Source organism: Canis lupus, chromosome 24 (assembly GCF_003254725.2).
Source record: "Canis lupus dingo isolate Sandy chromosome 24, ASM325472v2, whole genome shotgun sequence".
NCBI lineage: Eukaryota > Metazoa > Chordata > Mammalia > Carnivora > Canidae > Canis > Canis lupus.
In genome coordinates, this window is record NC_064266.1 from 8,955,084 (window position 1) to 8,975,351 (window position 20,268).

At 39.1% G+C, this 20,268-nt stretch overlaps 1 protein-coding gene across 7 annotated transcripts in view; it reads right to left on the reverse strand.

Moving 5' to 3' along the window:
• The window catches only part of NDUFAF5 (NADH:ubiquinone oxidoreductase complex assembly factor 5), a 424,603-nt gene that overhangs the window by 10,836 nt on the left and 393,499 nt on the right, over window positions 1-20,268 (reverse strand). For 3 of the 7 annotated variants that reach the window (XM_049100436.1, XM_025469287.3, XM_025469288.3), the window contains 3 exons: window positions 16,750-16,833; window positions 16,328-16,410; window positions 15,602-16,158 (listed from right to left, as the gene is read on the reverse strand). The exons of 1 other annotated variant lie outside the window; for it this stretch is intronic. In XM_049100436.1, coding sequence (XP_048956393.1) covers window positions 16,066-16,158; window positions 16,328-16,410; window positions 16,750-16,833 — 260 coding nt within the window. In that variant the 3' untranslated portion in view covers window positions 15,602-16,065. Of the gene's footprint in view, window positions 1-15,601; window positions 16,159-16,327; window positions 16,411-16,743; window positions 16,845-18,915; window positions 19,012-20,268 lie in introns of those variants that run through there. 3 more of the 7 variants (XR_003144887.3, XM_025469289.3, XM_025469291.3) reach the window with 3 other exon arrangements.

The following is a 20,268-nucleotide window of genomic DNA, read 5'->3' on the forward strand; positions in this document are numbered from 1 at the left end:
CTGATATGGTAGGTCAGGTCTCAGAGGAAATAAACAAGGTGTGGAGAATTTCAGTAGTTGCTAGGGAACTAGTGTCCTCCAAAAATGAAAGGAGCAAAAACCAAGGTTTGCCTATACTTAAGCGTATAGCTCCTAATTAGCTCAGGATTAGCGTCTCCTGGAAAAGCTATTAACATATGGTCTTCTAAAAGTTTCTCAAAGGTAACAACCTTTTGGTTCTGTTTCTGGCTTCTCTCTTTATTGGCCTTTTCACTATTTTAGTCCATAAAGGATGCCATTAAATTAAAACCATTAATTTGACTAAGAAAAGTAGAGGCTGAATCATTGAACAACCAGGTACTGACCATCATAGCAAAAACTCCTCCCAGTCCAGGCTGGACATTGTTTTTGCATTATTTTAAAATGATCTCATGAAAACAACCAAAGTGTGGAAGTAGGTACTCTGGTATGTTTCAGTTGCAGTGGGTGGTTCGTCGAATTATATCAATTTCACCTCTTGACATTTATACTAAATAATAACTATAAATATGCATAAAATTAATTTTGGGGATGCTATTTCTATTGTGTTACTAATAATGACAAAGAGATGACAATCACCTAAATATAATGGACTGGTAAAGTGAATAGTCGAGACAACATAGAATGATTTTAAATATTTAAATTTAAAAAAAATTTTTAAAAAGAATGATTTTAAATGCCATATATGAATATGTATGACATGGAAATATCACGTTCTGTTGTGAAGTGGGAGAAAAAAGCATATTTCAAAATAGTTTATGCAGTTTGGCCCCATTTTATAAAAACTGGGAAGTGTGTATTTATATATGTAATATATTAGAAAATTCTACAAGAGCACACATGAAAATGGATGTTAACTGTGATTATCTCCATGGGGGGATTGGCAGAATGGACTTCATAAATGTATGATCCAACTATATGTTGTCTACAGGAAACACACATTAGATTCAAAGACAGAAATGGGTTTAAAGTTAAAGGTTGGAGGAAGATATACCATGCAAACAGTAACCAAAGGAGAGCAAGAGTTGCTATCCTAACATCAAAGTAAACTTGAAGACAAGAGTTGTTTTTAGAGACAAATAAACACATTTTATCATGAAAAAGGTCCAACTTATCAGAAAAACATAACAAACATATATGTATCTAATAACAGGAACCCAAAGTACATGAAGCAAAAACTGACAAAATTGAAGGAATAAACAGAAAATTCAACAATAATACTTGTTCAATACCCACTTTCAGTAGTGGATAGAATAATGAAGCAGAAAATCACAAGAAACTAGAAGACTAGAACAGCAGTATTAACCCAATAGACCTAACAGATATGTATGGGACCCTCCACCCAGCAGCCTCAGAATACACTGTGTGAAAAACAGTCTGGCAGTTTCTCAAAGAGTTGAACATGGTTACTATGTGACATAGCAATTCTGCCTCTTAGTATATACAGAAGAGCAACTAGTAATGGATGCAGTGCTTCTTTTGGAAGTGACAAAAATGTTCCAACATTAGATATTGATCATGGTTGCACAGCTGTGTGAAAGTACTAAAAACCACTGAATTGTTCACTTTTTTTAAAAGATTTTATTTACTTGGCTGAGAGAGAGCAAGCACAAGTAGGAGGGAGTGGCAGGCTGAGGGATAGGGAGAAGCAGGTTCCCCACTGAGCAGGGAGTCCAGTGCAGGACTCGATCCCAGGACCCCAGGATCATGACCTGAGATGAAGGCAGACACCTAACCAACTGAGTTGCCCTGGAGCCCTGAATTGTTCACTTTAAAAGGGCAAAGTGTATAAAAAATAAATTATAAAATATAAACGGACACAAATATGATGAAAGCTTAAGTTCTTAAGGTAGGGTTTGTGGAATAGGAATGTTATTTTATTCTTTCAATTCTACTTTATCTTATAAATATCTCTAAATTCAAAGGAAAGGGATGATGGGATAATTGACAAGGGAAAAAAATTAGGTTATTCCCTCACTCCAGCATAGACAATTGATGCTCATCAGTAAATTGTCCACATGCTCTCCGAAATCTCCCAGATGCCCTGGAGGCTATGCTGGGCCCATGTAACTAGTTCTGGCCAATGAACTGTGAGTGGATATAATATTTGTCACTTTTAGGCTGAGGCAATCAGAAGCTGGCATGCTTCTTCAATCCCTCCTTTTCCTGCCAATAATACCTTAGAAACCATGGGACGAGATAGTCGTAGCACAAGATAGAGGGAACATGGGTCTCCGAGGCACTACATAGAGGCACTTTCCCCCATCCTACGGACTTGTCCTGAATGAGAAATTAATTTTTGCAGTGCAAGCCACTGGTACTTCAGAGGTTATTTGTAACTGCTGCCTAGTCGAGACTACTCTAACTAAAATAAATAACAGACTAAACCATTTTGTGCAGAAGCATTAAGAAATAGCCTACAAAAAATTAAAATAATCAAGAAATATGTTTAACATCCCAGCATGAAGAAATAATTTTTAAGCACCAAAGCAATTAAAGTATCACAAAGGAAAATCTGGACAGATATGAATAGAAATAAAATAAAGTTTTGGTACATTAAGAAAGCCCACATACAAAATGAGAGAAATGTGGGAAAATGTCTGGAGGGAATATGTCAGAGAGTCAAGGTCCTTAATGTTTAAACTAAATTTTTCTAGTAATTCCACTCCTAGTAATTTATGCTATTCATCTTATGGTTGTCTATCATGAGAAAAGAATTGGAAAAGATATCTCTACAAAACAAAAATCTTTTACTAATGGACGATACACTCCCGTAGTGAAATATTACATGGCCATTAAAATTTTTATTTACTTATTTTCAAGATTTTATTTTTATTTGAAAGAGAGAGATAGAGGTAGCGAGAGAGAGCACAAGTAGGGAGTTGAGGGAGAAGCAAGCTCCCCTCTGAGTAGGGAGCTCAATGCAGGCCTCAATCCCAGGACCCTGGGACCATGACCTGAACTGAAGGCAGACGCTTAACTGACTGAGCCACCCAGGCACCCCAAAAAGTTATTTTTTTAAAAGATTTTATTTATTCATGAGAGACATAGAAAGAGGCAGAGACACAGAGGGAAAAGCAGGCTCCATGCAGGGAGCCTGACATGGGACTCGATCCCAGGTCTCCAGGATCCCACCCTGGGCTGAAGGTGGCACTAAACCGCTGAGCCACCGGGGCTGCCCAAAAGTTGTATTTTTAAAGAATGACAGGAAAGTGTCCACAGTATAAAATGTGAAAAGGGCAGGATGCCAAATGTTATACTATATTTGATTTTTGTTGTCTAGGTAGGTAGGTAGTAAAATACTGGAGAGATATACAATGAAATTTTAATGTAATTGATAGAATTTCAGAGTTTTGAGAATTATTATTTCCCAAAATGTCCACAACAAACCCTCACAACATTTATAATGATGGGGGGGGGATAATTAGGAAAAATGTTTTCTAAAAAGTCTTTGTCATCTTTTAATGGCCAGCTCAAATGGGAAAGGAAGATCCCTGCCTGTGAGGTCTTTACTTCTCACTGGGTACATTCTTCCTGGACCATTTCATCCACAATTCTCTATCCTCTCCCCAGCCTCTAAACTGATCAATCAGTCATGGATTCCTATTGATTACCACCTCTTAGATCTCTCATCTTTACATTTCAGTCCACACCCACCCTCATCACCATCTGTCCATCCACTGGGGGGGCCTCCACCTCTCTGGACTATTAGTTCTCTGGACCTAAGTGTTCTGTCTCCCCTCTGCTTTCCTCACACTATATCCAGACTGATCTTTTTCAAAAAGAAATTTTATCACTCCCTCAATTAAAACTTTTCAATGACTCTACACTGCCTTCAGGGTGAAGGTCAAACTCCCTATTATTAGTTTGGGTTCCCCTGAAGTAAACCTTGAGACAAGAACTTAGTATGTGTGATCACTTATTCTGTCTGCATCATAGAAAGCACTCTGGGTCATCCATTACTACCTTATTTTATTAATTCTAAAATACATACTTTTCCAAAATTTAACATCTCTAAAATGAGGATATAACTCACAAAAAAACAGCACTTAGAATGGAGGAAAATCCTGTATGTTTATTGTTGTTCTTCCCCACTTGACTGAAGCCCCTTAATGACTGCAGCTCTATCATTATACCCCAGCACCTGGCACGATGTCTGGGACCTAGGAGGTGTCCAATGAATTAGTGGAATAGATGAAAAAATTAACCATGTCTTCCCTGATAGCATCCCCATTCCCACCCCCACCCCATATAGACTGCATATCCTCTCTCTGAGTTCCCAGGGTGCTTTGGTCAGACCTCTTTTCTGGCATTTCTCGTAGTCTCTTGCCAACTATAGTGGAACATCTGCATTACCCCTCACCACTAAATTGAAAGCAGGGTCCCTGCCCTATTTATCTGAGGACCTCCATGCACTATTTTGTATAGTGCCTTCACATAAGTGTCTCAATCAAGTACTTATGGTTGCAAAAAAATACACAATGTGAGCTTCACTGTGGTCTCCAGTCAATGCAGGGGTGAGCTCTGTGAGGGTGGCGACTAGGTGCTTCTCATCTCTGGGTATCCAGTGCCTCATATATAGTAGATGCTCAGTAAGTACTGATTGACAAACTTGCCCACACCCACTTTTCTTCACACCCCAATCCAGTCTGACACACCCTCTCTCTCTCCAACACAAGCTCATCAGGAAGCATGCAAGGACTCAGGTGTTCTTATAACCAATATGGCAGCAGACCTTCAAAATTCCCAACATCAGAAAAAGGAGGTTAAAATGGATTTTATCCATTATTTATCTATCTGTGATTCACACAGTTTTCTCTTGGCAGGAATGCTTTGCTCCAGAGCAGGTTATACAGCTTTAAAACAAACAAACAAACAAACAAACAAACAAACAAAATCAAGTCAAATTAAACCAGAATCTTTAGGGGTAGGAGCTAGGCAGCAGTACTTTTCAGTTCTCGACATTCAGTCAACCGTAATCTGCAATGCAGAAATTTGCTCACATAAGGGGTGACTCCAAGTTTTGCAGAGAACTCAATACAGAAAGCCCTTAAATGGAGGGCTGTGCAAGGCAGCTACACTTGGCACACTTCACGACTCTACCTCCAGCGTAGGGGATGTGTGACAGCTGAGCCTCAGCTCTGCTGGGGCTGCATGAAGCACATCAAGCCTGCCACAAGTCCCTAGACAAGACTCTCCACAACCTTCCAGACCCGACTCTCCACAACCAGTGAACCACCTCAGGTAAATCCATCCCTTGGTGTTCCTCAACTGCAAAACAAAGATTTCTCTGATGTATTAAAATTCAAAAGTTTTATAATTCTAATCTAGCCTCTCAGACAAGAAAACAAAGTCTATAATAGAAAAATGCTTTAAAATCTTTTTCATGTGTGGCAAGAATAGAATTATTTCTTAGGCTGTGAGGTTTTAGTTTTTTTTTTTTTTAAATTCTATTTATTCATGAGAGACACAAAGAAAGAGAAGCAGAGATACAGGCAGAGAGAGAAGCAGGCTCCCCATGGGGAGCCTGATGAGGGGACTCAGTCCCAGGAACCTGGGATCACGACCTGAGCCGAAGGCAGATGCCCAACACTGAGCCACCCAGGCGCCTGTTTTATTTTTTTTGACACCCAATTAATTTCATCCAGTGTCAGTACCTATGTTTTGATAAACAGTTTTTGGTATCGTGTGCTTGTGTGAATTGTCATCCTAACTTGTATTTCATTAATCAGAAAATAATGTCTAAGTAAAGTGCCTCTAGAAAAGAAACATTAAATTCTCACCTCACAGAGCATTAAAACAAATCTCACTTAACTGAGATTTGAATTTTGCCATAGAAGCTAAACAGCTGTCTGAGGTTGGGTGATTTATTCTTTTTAAAAAAGGGATAGCATGGGGATCCCTGGGTGGCTCAGCAGTTTGGCGCCGGTCTTCGGCCCACGGCATGATCCTGGAGTCCTGGGATTGAGTCCCATATCGGGGTCCCTGCATGGAGCCTGCTTCTCCCTCTGTCTGTGTCTCTGCCTCTCTCTCTGTCTCTCATGAATAAATAAAATCTTAAAAAAAAAAAAGGGATAGTGACTTTAAGCAGTATATGTTTATTAATCTTCTTGCATGAGCAAGAGGGAATTTTTTGTATGATAAGTAGTAAGCTAGCATCACAATAGAAGTCAATAATTTATTCTTGAAAGCATCTCTAAAATTCATTCTGTCTAGAATAATAATAGCTAACATATCATGCTTATTATGTGCCAAGCACTGTTCTAACCGAATATATTAACTCATTTGATCTTCACAGCTACCTTCCCCAGAGAGTAGCATATCATCTTCCCTCTTTTACAGAAGAGGAAACTGGGTCAAGTAACTTGTCCAAGGCCACACATTCAGGACAACCAGGTCAGAGTCCGTGCTCTTAAACACTGCACTGGACTGTCTGGAGAAAGTTCGTAAACAATTTTTCAGGTGAGTAGATTCTGACAATTGAATGTAGGTTTTCCTATGGCTATTCAATTTAACAAACCTATACAATGCCAAGCATCATCTAGGCTAGTGTTTCCTCAAACAGGTTCAAGGTCTTGCAAAGCACTTCTTGATAAAAGGGCTATTAGGTTAATAATTCTGGAAGTCTGGAATCACTGTACTTGGCCACCTTGGTATCTAATGACAGCTGGGTATCTTGGTTGGACTTAAGACCTACTATTCCAGCAAAATGCCTGGTCAGCACTGCTGCAGGCCCTGCTTTGACCTTAAGTCATAGTTCTGGTCTTACTCTCTTTTCTCTATTTCCCAGTTCCCCAGCAACTGTGTTCCTGTCCTGTTATCCATATCTAACTGCTTTACTTGGTACCCAGATCCCCCCAGAATAAGAGTCTAGCCTTGAAGTCCAATCAAGTGGTTGATCCTTGGGATCTGAAGCTGGATATGCAACTGACTGTCTTTCCAGTCTCCTGCTGTTTGGTGTGCTCACAGAATCCCATTGTCTGCTCAGCAGTGACTCCATCTGGGAGTTCCCTGAGGTATATGAAACCCTGGCTACAGCAATGCCAATACCTCAAAGAACTGAATATTTAAAGAGGCAGAACTCATGGATGAGAAATAAAATACTAAAGTGCTAAAGGAGAGAACTAACAAAAGTTCAAGATACTCTGGGACAAGAAAGCAAGATGAACTTGAGCTGGATTTTTTTTTTTTAAGATTTTATTCATTTATTTGTGAGAGAGAGCGAGAGAGAGAGCAGGAGCAAGGTGGGGGACAGGGAGAAGCAGACTCCCTGCTGAGCAGGGAGCCCATTTTGGGGCTCAATCCTAGGAATCCAGGATTATGACCTGAGCTGAAGGCAGACACTTAATTGACTGAACCACCCAGGTGCCCAGAGCTGGATTTAAAGAATGGCTGAGCTGAGAGTGGAAGGAACCCATAAGAGGTCAGAGGGCAGGCAGCTCTACAGGAATAGATTCAAGCACAGGGCTGAGCATGGGTTGGAGACAATGGATGGAATCGCCTGCCTGGTTCCAATTTGCTAGTTGGAGTGTACAGTGATTGTGGTGGGTTAGGGGGAGGGAAAGAATGATAGCTCTTGGAAGACTTTGACTTCCCAGAGAAGGCGACATAATAAAATTGTTAATCGCACTAAATTTGTCACCTATGAGACTGAAATCATATATTGGCTCCACCATGTGTGTGACTTTGGAGATGTCATGACCTGAGACTGTTTCCTCCTCTGAAAAATAGGGGCAATAAGTACTAGTATCTACTTTACAAGGAGCTGAGAGGATGAAATAATTGAGAATGCACACAAAGGCTTGGTACACTGCCCGGCAAGAATGTAACACTGAATTTCAGAAAAAGGGCTTCACCAACCTGGTACTTTAGTACAGGCTAAACAAAGCTGCCTTTGTTGAAGTTTGGTTGGCTTCTCAAGAAATGATGCAGACATTCTGATTTAGAGATCACAATGTACTTCATATCCATTCCTTTACTTGGTCTTCCAGAGGGCTGTCACTTGAAGCCAGAGCACTTCCTTCCTCTTCTAATCTGACTTGTAACCAGAATCTTGTCACCTAGACAAATAACTGGGAACTTTTCTGCAAGATTCAGGAAACACTTCCTAAATGCTAAGTGGTTGGTGACTGTGAAAAAATGGCATGTTCCATGGAAAATGCAGAAGGTTGTCTATGCTAAATACCTAAGGGTCTGGAGCCCTCCTTGGTGGGGATGCATCTGGACCACTTCTAAGACTCAGAGACCTAAGGCAAATAACATTGTGCCCACCTTATCCTCAAATGAAATCCAGGATAGCTTTAAAGGGAAAAGAAGTCTCCAAACATCAACACAGAGTCTGAGAAATATCAAAGGGGTGAGGGAAAAGCGAGGCAAACCAAAAACAGACTCCTAACTATAGAGAACAATCTGATGGTCATCAGAGGGGAGATGGGTAGGGGCCTGGGGGAAATGGGTGATGGGGGATTAAAGAGTGCATTTGTTGTGATGAGCACTGGGTGTCATATGGAAGTGCTGAGTCACTGTACTGTATTCCTGAAACTAATATTATGCTGTTGTATTAACTGGAATTTAAATAAAAACAGAAAAAAAATGTGTAAAACAAATCAATATTGTAAAGGATTTCAAAAAAGAAAAGGAAGAAACAAGTAAGGAGGGAGGGAGAAAGAAAAGAGGTTGAGGGAGGGAGCAATTGTGAAGATGGGAGGGCAATCTTGTCTACTTGCCTTGGGACCCAGCTCCTAGCACTGGACTGAATGCTTCTGCTATCTTGCCCAATGGCTCCCTGCCATCTTCCCACCTTGACATGAAGGGGTGCTCCACAGTCCCCTCAGTGATAAAAGCTCCCTATGGCCATGGTTACCAACCAAGAAGAGGAAGGTGGAAACGTTTTGTTTGAAAAAGCCCCTCAGGAACTTGGAAGATATGTCTGAGGCCTCCTTTGAGATTCACAGAGTACCAAACCTGTAATTTCGTAAATGAAAACCCTGAGGTTAGAGAGATGGGAGTTTGCCCAAGTGTTAGGTACCAGCAGGGCCAGGACTAAACCCAAATCACCTGACTCCCAGTCCCTGCAGACAGAACTAGCAATGGCATGCTGAGCACATGCATGAGATTCTTGTACAAGGACTCTGGAGAATGTCCGGACTACACTTGCCACTTTGAAAGTGCAGGTAGATTACCTTTGCCTGGTTTTAGCAAAGGCTAGCAAGACAAGATCAATTCTAACTTTATAAAAAGCCTTTAACTACTTCCACAGCAACATGCTCATCTGACAGCCTAGCAATTAAGTGTATAATGTCAACAATCCAGATTGGTAACAAGCTGTCAGCAACTCAGTAGTTAAGGCAGAAGGGAAGGGAGTCAGGAGGCCACATGGACTGCTTAGCTCACTGAATGAATCCTCATGGCCAGAATCTTCTCAAATTCTCTGGTTTCATTTTGGAACAGCCCCAGTTGGGCTTCCAGGCAATTGATCATCGTATTCCTTGGAAATGAAATTTGAGGCCTGCTTGGTACCTTGGTAGTTTACTTCTATTTAGTGATACCATGAACTCAAACTTCAAGGGTAGAACATCGCAGGTCCAATTTTCCCTGAGAACAAATGTAATATTGGTAGCTTACACTTTACATAGTTTGAAATAAGCAGACAATGTTCTATACTTAAAGTAACAACCTGGCATACCCTAGGCACCCAACTTTTCTCAGAATCTATTGCTACATTAAGAAATTACTCCCAAGACAGTAGCTTAAACAACAATTTATTTTCTCAGTTTTGTGTTTTGGAAATTTGGGAGTGGCTTAGCTGGGTGGTCCTGGTACAGGGTCTCTCACGAGGCTGCGTCAAGGTGTCAGCCAGGACTACGGTCACCTGAATTAGATTGGAGGATCTACTTCCAATATGGCTCCCTCACCTCTATGTCCTCTCTACAGTGCTGCTTGAATGCCCTCATGCTATGGCAGCTGGCCTTCCCAGAGTGAGTGATCCTGGACAAAGTGGAAGCAATGCCTTCCATTACCTTCCCTCAGAAGTGACACACCATCTCTTCCATATTTTTTTCTTTTTACATTTTTTAAAATTTAAGTTCAATTTGGTAACATATAGTATAAAACCCAATGCTCATCCCATTAAGTGCCCTCCTCATTGATCTCTTCCATATTTTATTTGTTGGAAGGGAATCATTAAATTCAGCCCATGCTCAAAGGAAGGGGAATTAAACTTCTCCACTTAGAAAGGAATATATTCTATATATAGAAGCTGTGGATAGATTTTAAAACCATCACAAGTCCAAAGCAACATTTACTTATTTGTTAACAACTTACCAGAGCCCACTGTGACTTCCATTATTTTCAAATTGTTTTTAAACCAGCAAGATAAATATCTGTCAAGAATCCAGGCAGAGAACTAAAGTGTTATCAATTTCTAGAAAGGCAGGTTCACTTATTTTTTTTTTAATTTTTTAAAAGATTTTATTTATTTATTCATGAGAGACACAGAGAGAGAGAGAGAGGCAGAGACACAGGCAGAGGGAGAAGCAGGCTCCATGCAGGGAGCCCGATGTGGGACTCGATCCCGGGTCTCCAGGGTCACACCCTGGGCTGAAGGCAGTGCTAAACCGATGAGCCACCCGGGCTGCCCGGCAGGTTCACTTATGGTTAAGTTTTCTAAAGATAAATTTCACATTATTAATGACAACAGTAATAAAACACCACCTCACCATCACCACCCCGCCAAAAAAGCTCAAAATATTTTTTCTTAGGCAAGAGGCTAAATAATCTATAAACGAATAAAGTAATAATCACTGTGCCAAATATCCTTCTTTTCCCCACATATCTATTTTTTAAAAAAGATTATTTATTCATTCACGAGAGACAGAGAGACAGAGAGAGAGAGAGAGAGAGAGAGAGGCAAAGACACAGGCAGAGGGAGAAGCAAGCTCCATGCAGGCAGCCTAATGTGGGACTCAATCCCTGGTCTCCAGGATCACGCCCTGAACCAAAGGCAGACGCTCAACCATTGAGCCACCCAGGTGTCCCATCCCCAAATATCTATTAATTTCTCTCCTACACAGAATCCAATCCATAGTAAAATACTTCTTTCTCATCCTTACTTAAGGCCATATGTGGAATATAAAAACTATACATGTCTTCAGTATAGGCCATGCCATAATTGTTTCCACCTAATAGATAAAATGGTACTAAAAGAGTCTGAAAAGCAAAACTTGCTCCATAGATACTTCATGAGTTACAGACTTATGTAACTTTTAGTATATGTGCTGCCGAAGCGAGCACATATGTAACTTTTAAGTCATGTCACATACTTGATGTCTAGGAGTGGCTTCCATCTCAACAAATCCTGCAAAAATTTTCTTTAAGGCAATAATCTTTATTTTAAAAATATAAACTTTAAAAAAATATATAAATATAAACTTTCATATATACTGCCATTTCTGGAATTCTCTATTTGAAAAATGCGGAATACTAAGAACCAGGAAATAATCCAAAGTCTCCCAGCAGCCAATGGATGTCCCAGACCCATATACGGAAGCCCTGTTAGACCAACAGCTAAAGACAAAGAACTGGAAGCCTAGCACAAGAAACTCAATGGAGATTTGTTAAGGGAACCGATAAAGCCCATGCATTTTACTGCAAAAGAAAAAGTCCTTCTCCCATAACCTTGCTCCTCTTTCCTACCTTACATACTAGTCCTAGAAACCTAATCTAAATTCTAATCTTACAGATCAGAAAGCAGAATGAATTCAAGAGAGTTCATTTTTGAGTTAACTGATGAAATTAGTAGGTGGAAGTAAATAAAGTGTTGGATAAGAGAAAAGTCACATCATTCTTGGGGCCAGCATAGGAACAAGCAATGCAGTACAAGTTGAGTTTATAGTAATTGTGGAGTCATAAAGAAATGGTTGTGTTCTACACATTGTTTAAGAATGTGAAGTATTGGGCAGCCTGGGTGGCTCAGCAGTTTAGTGCCGCCTTCAGCCCAGGGTGTGATCCTGAAGACCCAGGATCGAGTCCCACATCAGGCTCCCTGCATGGAGCCTGCTTCTCCCTCTGCCTGTGTCTCTGCCTCTCTCTCTGTGTGTCTCTCATGAATAAATATATAAAATCTTATTTATTTATTTATTTATTTTTATTTATTTATTCATTCATAGAGACACAGACAGAGAGAGAGAGGCAGAGACACAGGCAGAGGGAGAAGCAGGCTCCATGCAGAGAGCCGGACGTGGGACTCGATCCAGGGTCTCCAGGATCACGCCCTGGGCTGCAGGCGGCGCTAAACCGCTGCGCCACCAGGGCTGCCCAAATATATAAAATCTTAAAAAAAAAAAAAAAAAAAAAAAAAGAATGTGAAGTATTTTGGAAATATTGTTGCTTAAACATTTTTTTCTAGATATGTCTCCTCCAGCAGGGAAAAATGAAAGGAAAAATAAACCATTGGGACTACACCAAAATAAAAAGCTTTTCCACAAGAAGGAAACCATCAACAAAATGAACAAGCAAACTACTAAAAGGAAAAAAGACATTTGCAAATGATACATCTGATGAGTTATATCCAAAAAATATAAAGAACTTATACAACCTAACACCAAAAACCCCCAATCCAATTAAAACATCAGCAGAAAACCTGAACAGACATTTTTCCAAAGAAGACATACAGATGGCTAACAGACGTGAAAAAGATGCTCAATATCACTCATCAGGGAAATGCAGATCAAAACCACAATGAAACATCACCTGCACTTATCAGAATGGCTAGAGTCAAAAAGGTAAGAAATAACAATTGTTAGCAAGGATGTGGAGAAAAAGAAACCCTCATACACTGTGAGAATACAGATTGGTACAGCACTGCAGAAAAGAGTATGAAGTTCTTCAAAAAATTAAAAATAAAAATACCACCATAATCCAGTAATTTCACTACTGGGCATTTACACCAAAACTAAAACACTAATTCAAAAAAATATATGCATCTCTGTGTTTGGTGCAGTGTGATTTTATGTATTGGAGAGATAAAGAGAGGGAGAAAGAACACGTTCGTGAGTGGGGGTGGGGGTATGAGGAGCAGGAGAGGGAGAAGCTGACTCCCCCATGGAGCAGGAAGCCCATCGGGGTTTGATCCCTGGACCGAGATCATGACCTGAGCTCAAGGCAGATGCTTAACCAACTGAACCACCCAGGTGCCCCTATTGCATGTTACTTATAATAGCTAAGATTTGGAAGCAACCCAAGTATCCATCAATAGATGAATAAAGAGATTGTGTGTGTGTGTGTGTGTGTATATATATATATATATATATATATATATATATATATACACATTGTATACATGAAATGTTATTCATAAAAAGGAATGGGTTCTTGCCATTCGCAACAGCATGGATGGACCTAGAGGGTATTATGCTAAGTGAAATAAATCAGGTAGAGAAAGACAAATCACTGTATTTCATGTGTAAGTGGAATCTAAAAAAAAAAAAAAAAAAAAAATTGAAACAGACCCATAAATACAGAGAATAGATGGTACCCAGGGGGGACAGGTGATTTGAGGTAGACAAAATGGGTAAAGGGGAGTGGGAGATACAGTCTTCCAGTTATGAAATGACTAAGTCATGGGATGAAAGGTATAGCCTAAGGAACATAACCAATGGTACTGTGATAGCACTGTATGGTGAAAGATGGTAGCTACATTTGTCATGAGCATAGTATAACATAAACTTGTCATATCACTATGTTGTACACCTGAAACTAATGTAACCCGTGTCAACTATATTTCAATTTTTAAATTGTTTTTAAAAAATAAATTTTTTAAAATCAAAAAAATATTGTTCCTTAAAAGGATGAGTTATCATTTGGAAAACACAGCTATTCAGAAAAATAAATTGCCTGAGGATTTCAATTAAAGCTATACTTCAAGCAGATATTAGCTAAAAAAATTATTCTACTGTCACTCATGTTAAAAAATAAGTATCCTCAATTAGTCGTGGTAATTTTTCTTTCCTTTGTTTTTTTAAACCATGATCTTATTTTTGAGATAGCTCAGGGTAGATGCCTCCCCAGCCTCACCCACCATCCATAATCAGCACGAAAGAGGTAATATTTTTAGTAAGAAACTTCAAATTTTATAGAGAGATAAAAAATGAAAAGTACAAGTCTCCTTCCTAACTTCTGCCCACCTCTTGCACCCAACAGACATTCAAACCTGACAGATGCAGACACATGTAGTTCCTCTGTCCCTCTCCTCAGCAATAATCACAAGTTTGTATGCATTCTTCAACAATGCATATAAACACATGTCCTTTAGGAAACATAGTTATTGTGGGATTTATGTGTTCCTCAGTGATCAGTTCACAATTTTAACACAGAGAGTTTTTTGTTATCTTTTCCCTTCAAATACTGAAAATTAAGCTTAAAAACTTCGCCAAATTCTACTTCCTACATATTCTTTTCGTGTTAAAAAAAAAAATGCTTAGGAGAGTTCTAATTTCTAATATTCTAGTTCCAATTTCTAATATTGATAGATTTCCTACCCGAAAGCAGCAAGAATAGTAATTTTTCTCCTACAAAACCTTGGTTTTTAACTGTAACTTAAGTTTTTCAAAGGGTACATTTTTCACATAATTTAATTCAATTCAAAATGTAATTGAGTATCTACTATGCACCAAGCACTATGCTGTGGACAAGGCAGACATAGCCCCTACCCAGGAAGAGCTTGGTACCAGTGTGGTCAAGGGAAGGAAGGCAGGGGGAGACCAACACTGTAATAACTTAGACCTAAGGCTGAAGAGGAGGCTAGGGCCATGCTTGGTGAAATGTAAAGGACAGCAATGGCTCTCCATCACCTGGTGATGCAGACTCAGCTCACTTTTTTTTTAGTATGCTGAGTTTTGTACCTCATCCTATGTGAACTGACACAGATCTGTTTCTGCTGGGTTTATTTCAACATAAATGACAGACAAGCAAACACCACCACCTGGCATTTAACAGTGAGGGTGAAGTTTTAACACACTTGCTCAGTTGTTCCACCATTAGACAGCTGCCAGCACTACTTCCTATCTCAACTTGGAGCAATGGAAGTCAGCACTCACTTTTGTTTGCTTCCCAGCCTACTCCCTGCTTCCTCATCACCATCTTCTTCCCCCCATTCTAAGCTGTCTGAGCTTGACTGCTTCCAAATGCTTTTGATCACTACAATGGGACAGTGGACCTGGATTAGAATAGTGCCAAAGGCCTGAAATGACAAACAATAAACAGCACTGTTCATTACTGTGCAGATACTTTCACACAGGATTGTTCCTCTGTATTCTTTAAAACATTCTCTTTTCACCTAAGGTGAGATGGAGTATAAAACTCTGGAGGGGGGGGGGGGGGCCTTATCCAGATCACAAAGGTGAAAAAGAAATAAGATTAGAATTCAAATGCTTAAAAAAAAAAAAAAAAAAAGGTGAGGAAAGATTCAGTAAAGATCCACACTTTCCTAAAGTATGAAACTACATCATAGCTCTAGAGAGACACATTGTCTTCACAACAAAGATGACAGTGTGACAATTAATTTTAGCTTAAGTATCTCAGAGTAGTCATTATAAAAACTTTTTATTCCAAATGATCCAGAACTCTAGAGAATCTACCAACTTGTCCTTCCTCTCCTCTCCATGGCTATGGCCCTCTCACAGAAATAACAAAATATCATTAGGAGAAAAAGGCACAAAATGTCAGCGTGAGCAATGTTTTTCCATCAAGTCAGGCACTTATATATGTGAACATATTTGTGGATTTTTCATTGAAATATTTTCTTTCTTTTGGGCTGGATCTGTAAATAAGGCATTTGAACCACTAGATAACAGTATCCATATGAAAACAGAAAACATGTAAAACTGATACGGTTACTAAATGTAGATGTAGGATTAGGTTATTCTAATTACTAGAGTTTGATAGTACATCACTTATAGATTACTTTGCTTCAAAATGTCATAATTTTAAGTGTGAAAGTTATCCATCTCTGATGAAAATTCTGGAGTACATTAACATTGAATGAAATATTTATTGAGACTTCTTCCCCTGTGACATAAGATTGTTTATTTTTCCCAGCTCTCCAAATGACACAGTTGCTGAACCTCTTTCAGCTGGTCTTGCCTGAAAATAATGAAAGATTAAAGATATTAGAAATAGATAAATATATAGCTCTAAATTAAATCCCTTAACGCCATCATATATTTTTTTCAAAAGCCCCCACCCTATGTAAATAAAAAGTAAATGAAGACATGAACCTGCTAAGAAAAATGATTTGTCTTACTAATATTACCTGTGAATCATGGTATTTCCATCCTATCATGTAATAGATTTGATATGTGGCAGGTACTGAACCATCCTCATTTCTGTACATTTCTATAAAGACAAATAATGGTTACAATCTAGAAAAGATGGAAACGGAAAGAAAAAATCTGCTCAAAAAAAGTCATATCCTCCAAAGAGAAATGGGATACTCAGAGGACTCTGAGAATGTCTCACATGAAAAATCCTAATGCCGAGAAGCTAACAGGAATACAGTTAAGAGCTGTTTGGAAAAAGGATATGGAACTACAGGATCTGTGTTCTGAAAAGAAGGACAAGAAATCTGATGGTGCCTTACCAGGAAAGGAAGTACTGGTAATTTTAAGGGATAAACACAGCAGGGCATGTGTTCCTTTAGGAGGGGAGGGTTGAAAGGATGACCAGCTCCCTTACCTCTGTACACCGCCGCCGCCGCCAGCATCGTGTCTCGGTGCAGCAGGGCTTTTCTATTCCAAGCACAGTTACTCTCGCCCATGCCTAAAAATACACTACAGGCAGTTTTAGATAACACCACCAATACCCTGAGCTACTCAAAGCACAAATTTAACCTCTTCACATCTAGAAGTGTACCCATCCCCATTCTCTAATAGCTTGTATTGCTAGGCTTCTTAGTGACCTAGGCAAAAGCGACTTGAAGCTTCTGGATATTAAGACCAGAGAAGAGGTCAAATTTTAGCAGGCAAGTCCTCTAAGCATGCCTCACTTGCCAACAGTGGTCTAAAGCAGGCCAGCTGGGCAAAAGCAAAGCAACTGACCCTCCAGGTATGTTATTAAGAGTTCGCAAGTACCTTTTCAAGCCCCCATTAGCTGCTCGTCAGAGGACAGGGCACTGCTACGATGCCTCACTCCTTCCAAACCATAAATTCTGTCTGGTCATGAAATTGGGAGAGGGCCTTGAGATTCGCTAAACAGTATCAAAACTACAATGTGTTTTCAGATTTTATAATATTTTACTAATTCCAGGTTAGGAAAAAATTATATGCATTATTTATATGAGCATTTTTCTTAGTATTTTAAAATTTAGAATTCTGGGGCACCTGTGTGGCTCAGTTAAGCATCTGACTCTTAATCTCAGCTCAGGTCTTGATCTCAGGGCTGTGAGTTCAAGCCCCATGTTGGGCTCCAAGCTAGGCTTTGGAGTTCAGGCGTTTTTCTTCAAGTTGATAGCCAAAAGGATTGATACTCTTCTACTGTTCAAATAACAAGTAGTGCTATATATTTAATTATTTATGCACATACTTAAACAAAATCCCTTTGAAAGGCCACATTTTAGTCCACGAAATCAAAACAAATTTCAAAAGTAAAAATCCTTTACATTCTCTATATACCACACCATCAAAAATCAGTTCTTACTTTTCCTACTTTCACCAAAAAACCCCAACAAACTTCCCAATATCAGTTGTTCTTTAGAAGTTTAAAAATGACAACCTTCCAAGTTTTCAATGGCCTTATTAAAAACAATAAAATCAGCTGTAATAAATGAATCTTTTTCTTCTCTCCAATCTCAAATGGTTCCTACTATTCCTCAAAATAATGAATCTCTGATACTAAAAGCAATTTCCAGCATTCTGTGAGTATAACAGCCCCAATTCATGAAGAACAACAGACATATGAACTAATAGATTAGTCATCAAGAAGAAAAAGGTGGATCTTATTCTTGCTGTCACGAATCTAATACACGACCAATCAATTGCTTAGATCAATTGCTGTGGGTCTTCTAGGTGACAAGACTAGATGATCTCTGAAGGCTGTGACAGCTACCATTACAGACCCATTACATAATCTGATTTAAACACATTCTCCTACGTTGTATGAACCATATCAAGCGACCAGAGGTAAACTGGGAGTTGAGTTGGAAGATTCTATTGCTGATGATGGCTGCGGTGCTTTTATTTTCATTCACCTTCCCAGCGCCATGCCTTACCACAAATTGGACATAGGCAGTATCAGTGGAAAACAGGTTATTTAATGTAAATACTTAATACATGGGACAGGGGATTCTTAATACAATAGAAATTCTAAAATGCCTTTTAAATAACTGGTATTAGATACACTAATTAAGATTATCAGGCTTAATGTTCTCTGTGATATAGAAATTCAAGAGCACTACTGCATAACACAGTAACTCTGCTGCTAGGACAGTACTCCCTTGCCTCACAAGAGAAGCATACCACCATATCAACCTTCCTTTCTCCTCATGGTAGCAGTGTGATGTGGTACAGAAAGTCTAGACTTTGTGATCATCATCTCAGTTCTGATCCTTAAGTATCTAGGGCAAAGTCACAACTCTAATTAAACTCAGTTTTATCATCTTCAAGATGGAATGACAGCACTTCAAAATGCATCATGGTAGACCTTTACTGACCTGGGAAACACATTTAGGAACTTCTGACCAGCTCTGGGTTTTGGAATAACAGAAAAATCCAGGAAGCAAGTGACTGCTTAAGACTCTCACAGTGTTTTTAAGGTTAAGTTCAACTGTTTGTATAAAAATCTATTCTATTGTGCTTTACAAGGAATAATACTGAGGGTTGTCTTTAAAAAACAAACTGAACTTACCTTAAAACTACTGTGAAAGCCTCCAAAACTTTTCATGTATTCATCAGCTGATATGCAACTTGTTTTGTAAAATTAGGTCAACATTCTGGACTTTTTCTGTGAATTAATAACAATGGCAGTTCAAATGAGAAGCTACAACCATCAAGAAAAAAGTCTAACTATAAAATACCAAAAACCAATTTGAAAGTAACACCATCTTACAGTAGGCAAAGCAGCATACCTGGCAGTAGTCACCCCAGCTCTTCCCCTCCTCCATTCATCCCTGGCCACTCTCCTTCCCAACTCAGCTGCCTCTGACTTTTTAAAAGCAGAATGGTTGAGATTTCAGGATCTGAGTTAGGCTGCTGCACTAGACTTCAATCCTGGCTCTATTACTTATAATACATTACCTTGGGCAGGTTACTTAGTTTCTTTCTGTGCCTCAGTTTACTCATGTATAACATGAGATGAATCATGTTAATTCTAGTCTTACCTTCCTCATAAAGTATAAACAGTGCTAGAGGATGAGCTTTTTGACAGTGATCTCTCTCTCCTCTGCATGAAATTCTCCCCTTACAGTACCAGGCTCACCTGATAAAATCTAGAAGCCTGTGATAGACTATCCCACATCATTTCCCATCACTTCTCCATTCTACATTTTCAAGCCAAACAGAATTACTGTAGTGTTTTTTAATTAGAAAAGTGAAGGAAATGTCTCACATCACCATGATTTTATACACCGTTCCCTTGGCTTGGAAGGCAACGCCCCAACCCAGTACCCAGCCACTCACTCACTCACTCTCCTGACAAACTCATTTTAACTTAGGTCCTGCCTCTTCTACAAAAGCATCCCTGACTCCCTAAACAGATTTAGGGATTCTGTTTTTCCATATACTTTAAAACACAATTATCTTACTTTATAGTTAAATGCCATGTCTCTTGCTTTAGCTCTATGTCTCTACTAGAGCACAAGCTCCCTGAGATAAGGAAATATGTATCTTCATCACTGGCTCAATAGCTGGCAAATAGTAAATAAATATAAGTAAATGAATATAAAATCAATCATCTAATGTTTACATTTACTTTGTTAAATATCACTTTTATATGTTATCTTTACATAATTCTTAATCCTAAGGATAAGAGACTCAAAGACTAAAATATATGATTTATGTAAAAGTCTTTACAGTAAAAATAAGAGAAGCACTGGCAAAGCCTCTTAAGGTAAATATCAGGCAACAAGTCTTCAAAGTAAATGACCTATTTAAAACCCTTGGGGGAAGTGGGGTTTATCAACTGGATACTGGCAGGAGGCAACCTTCTGAGGGGCCTAGAAATGTTCCAGTCCCTGTCTGGAGAGTGATTAAAAATACCAGC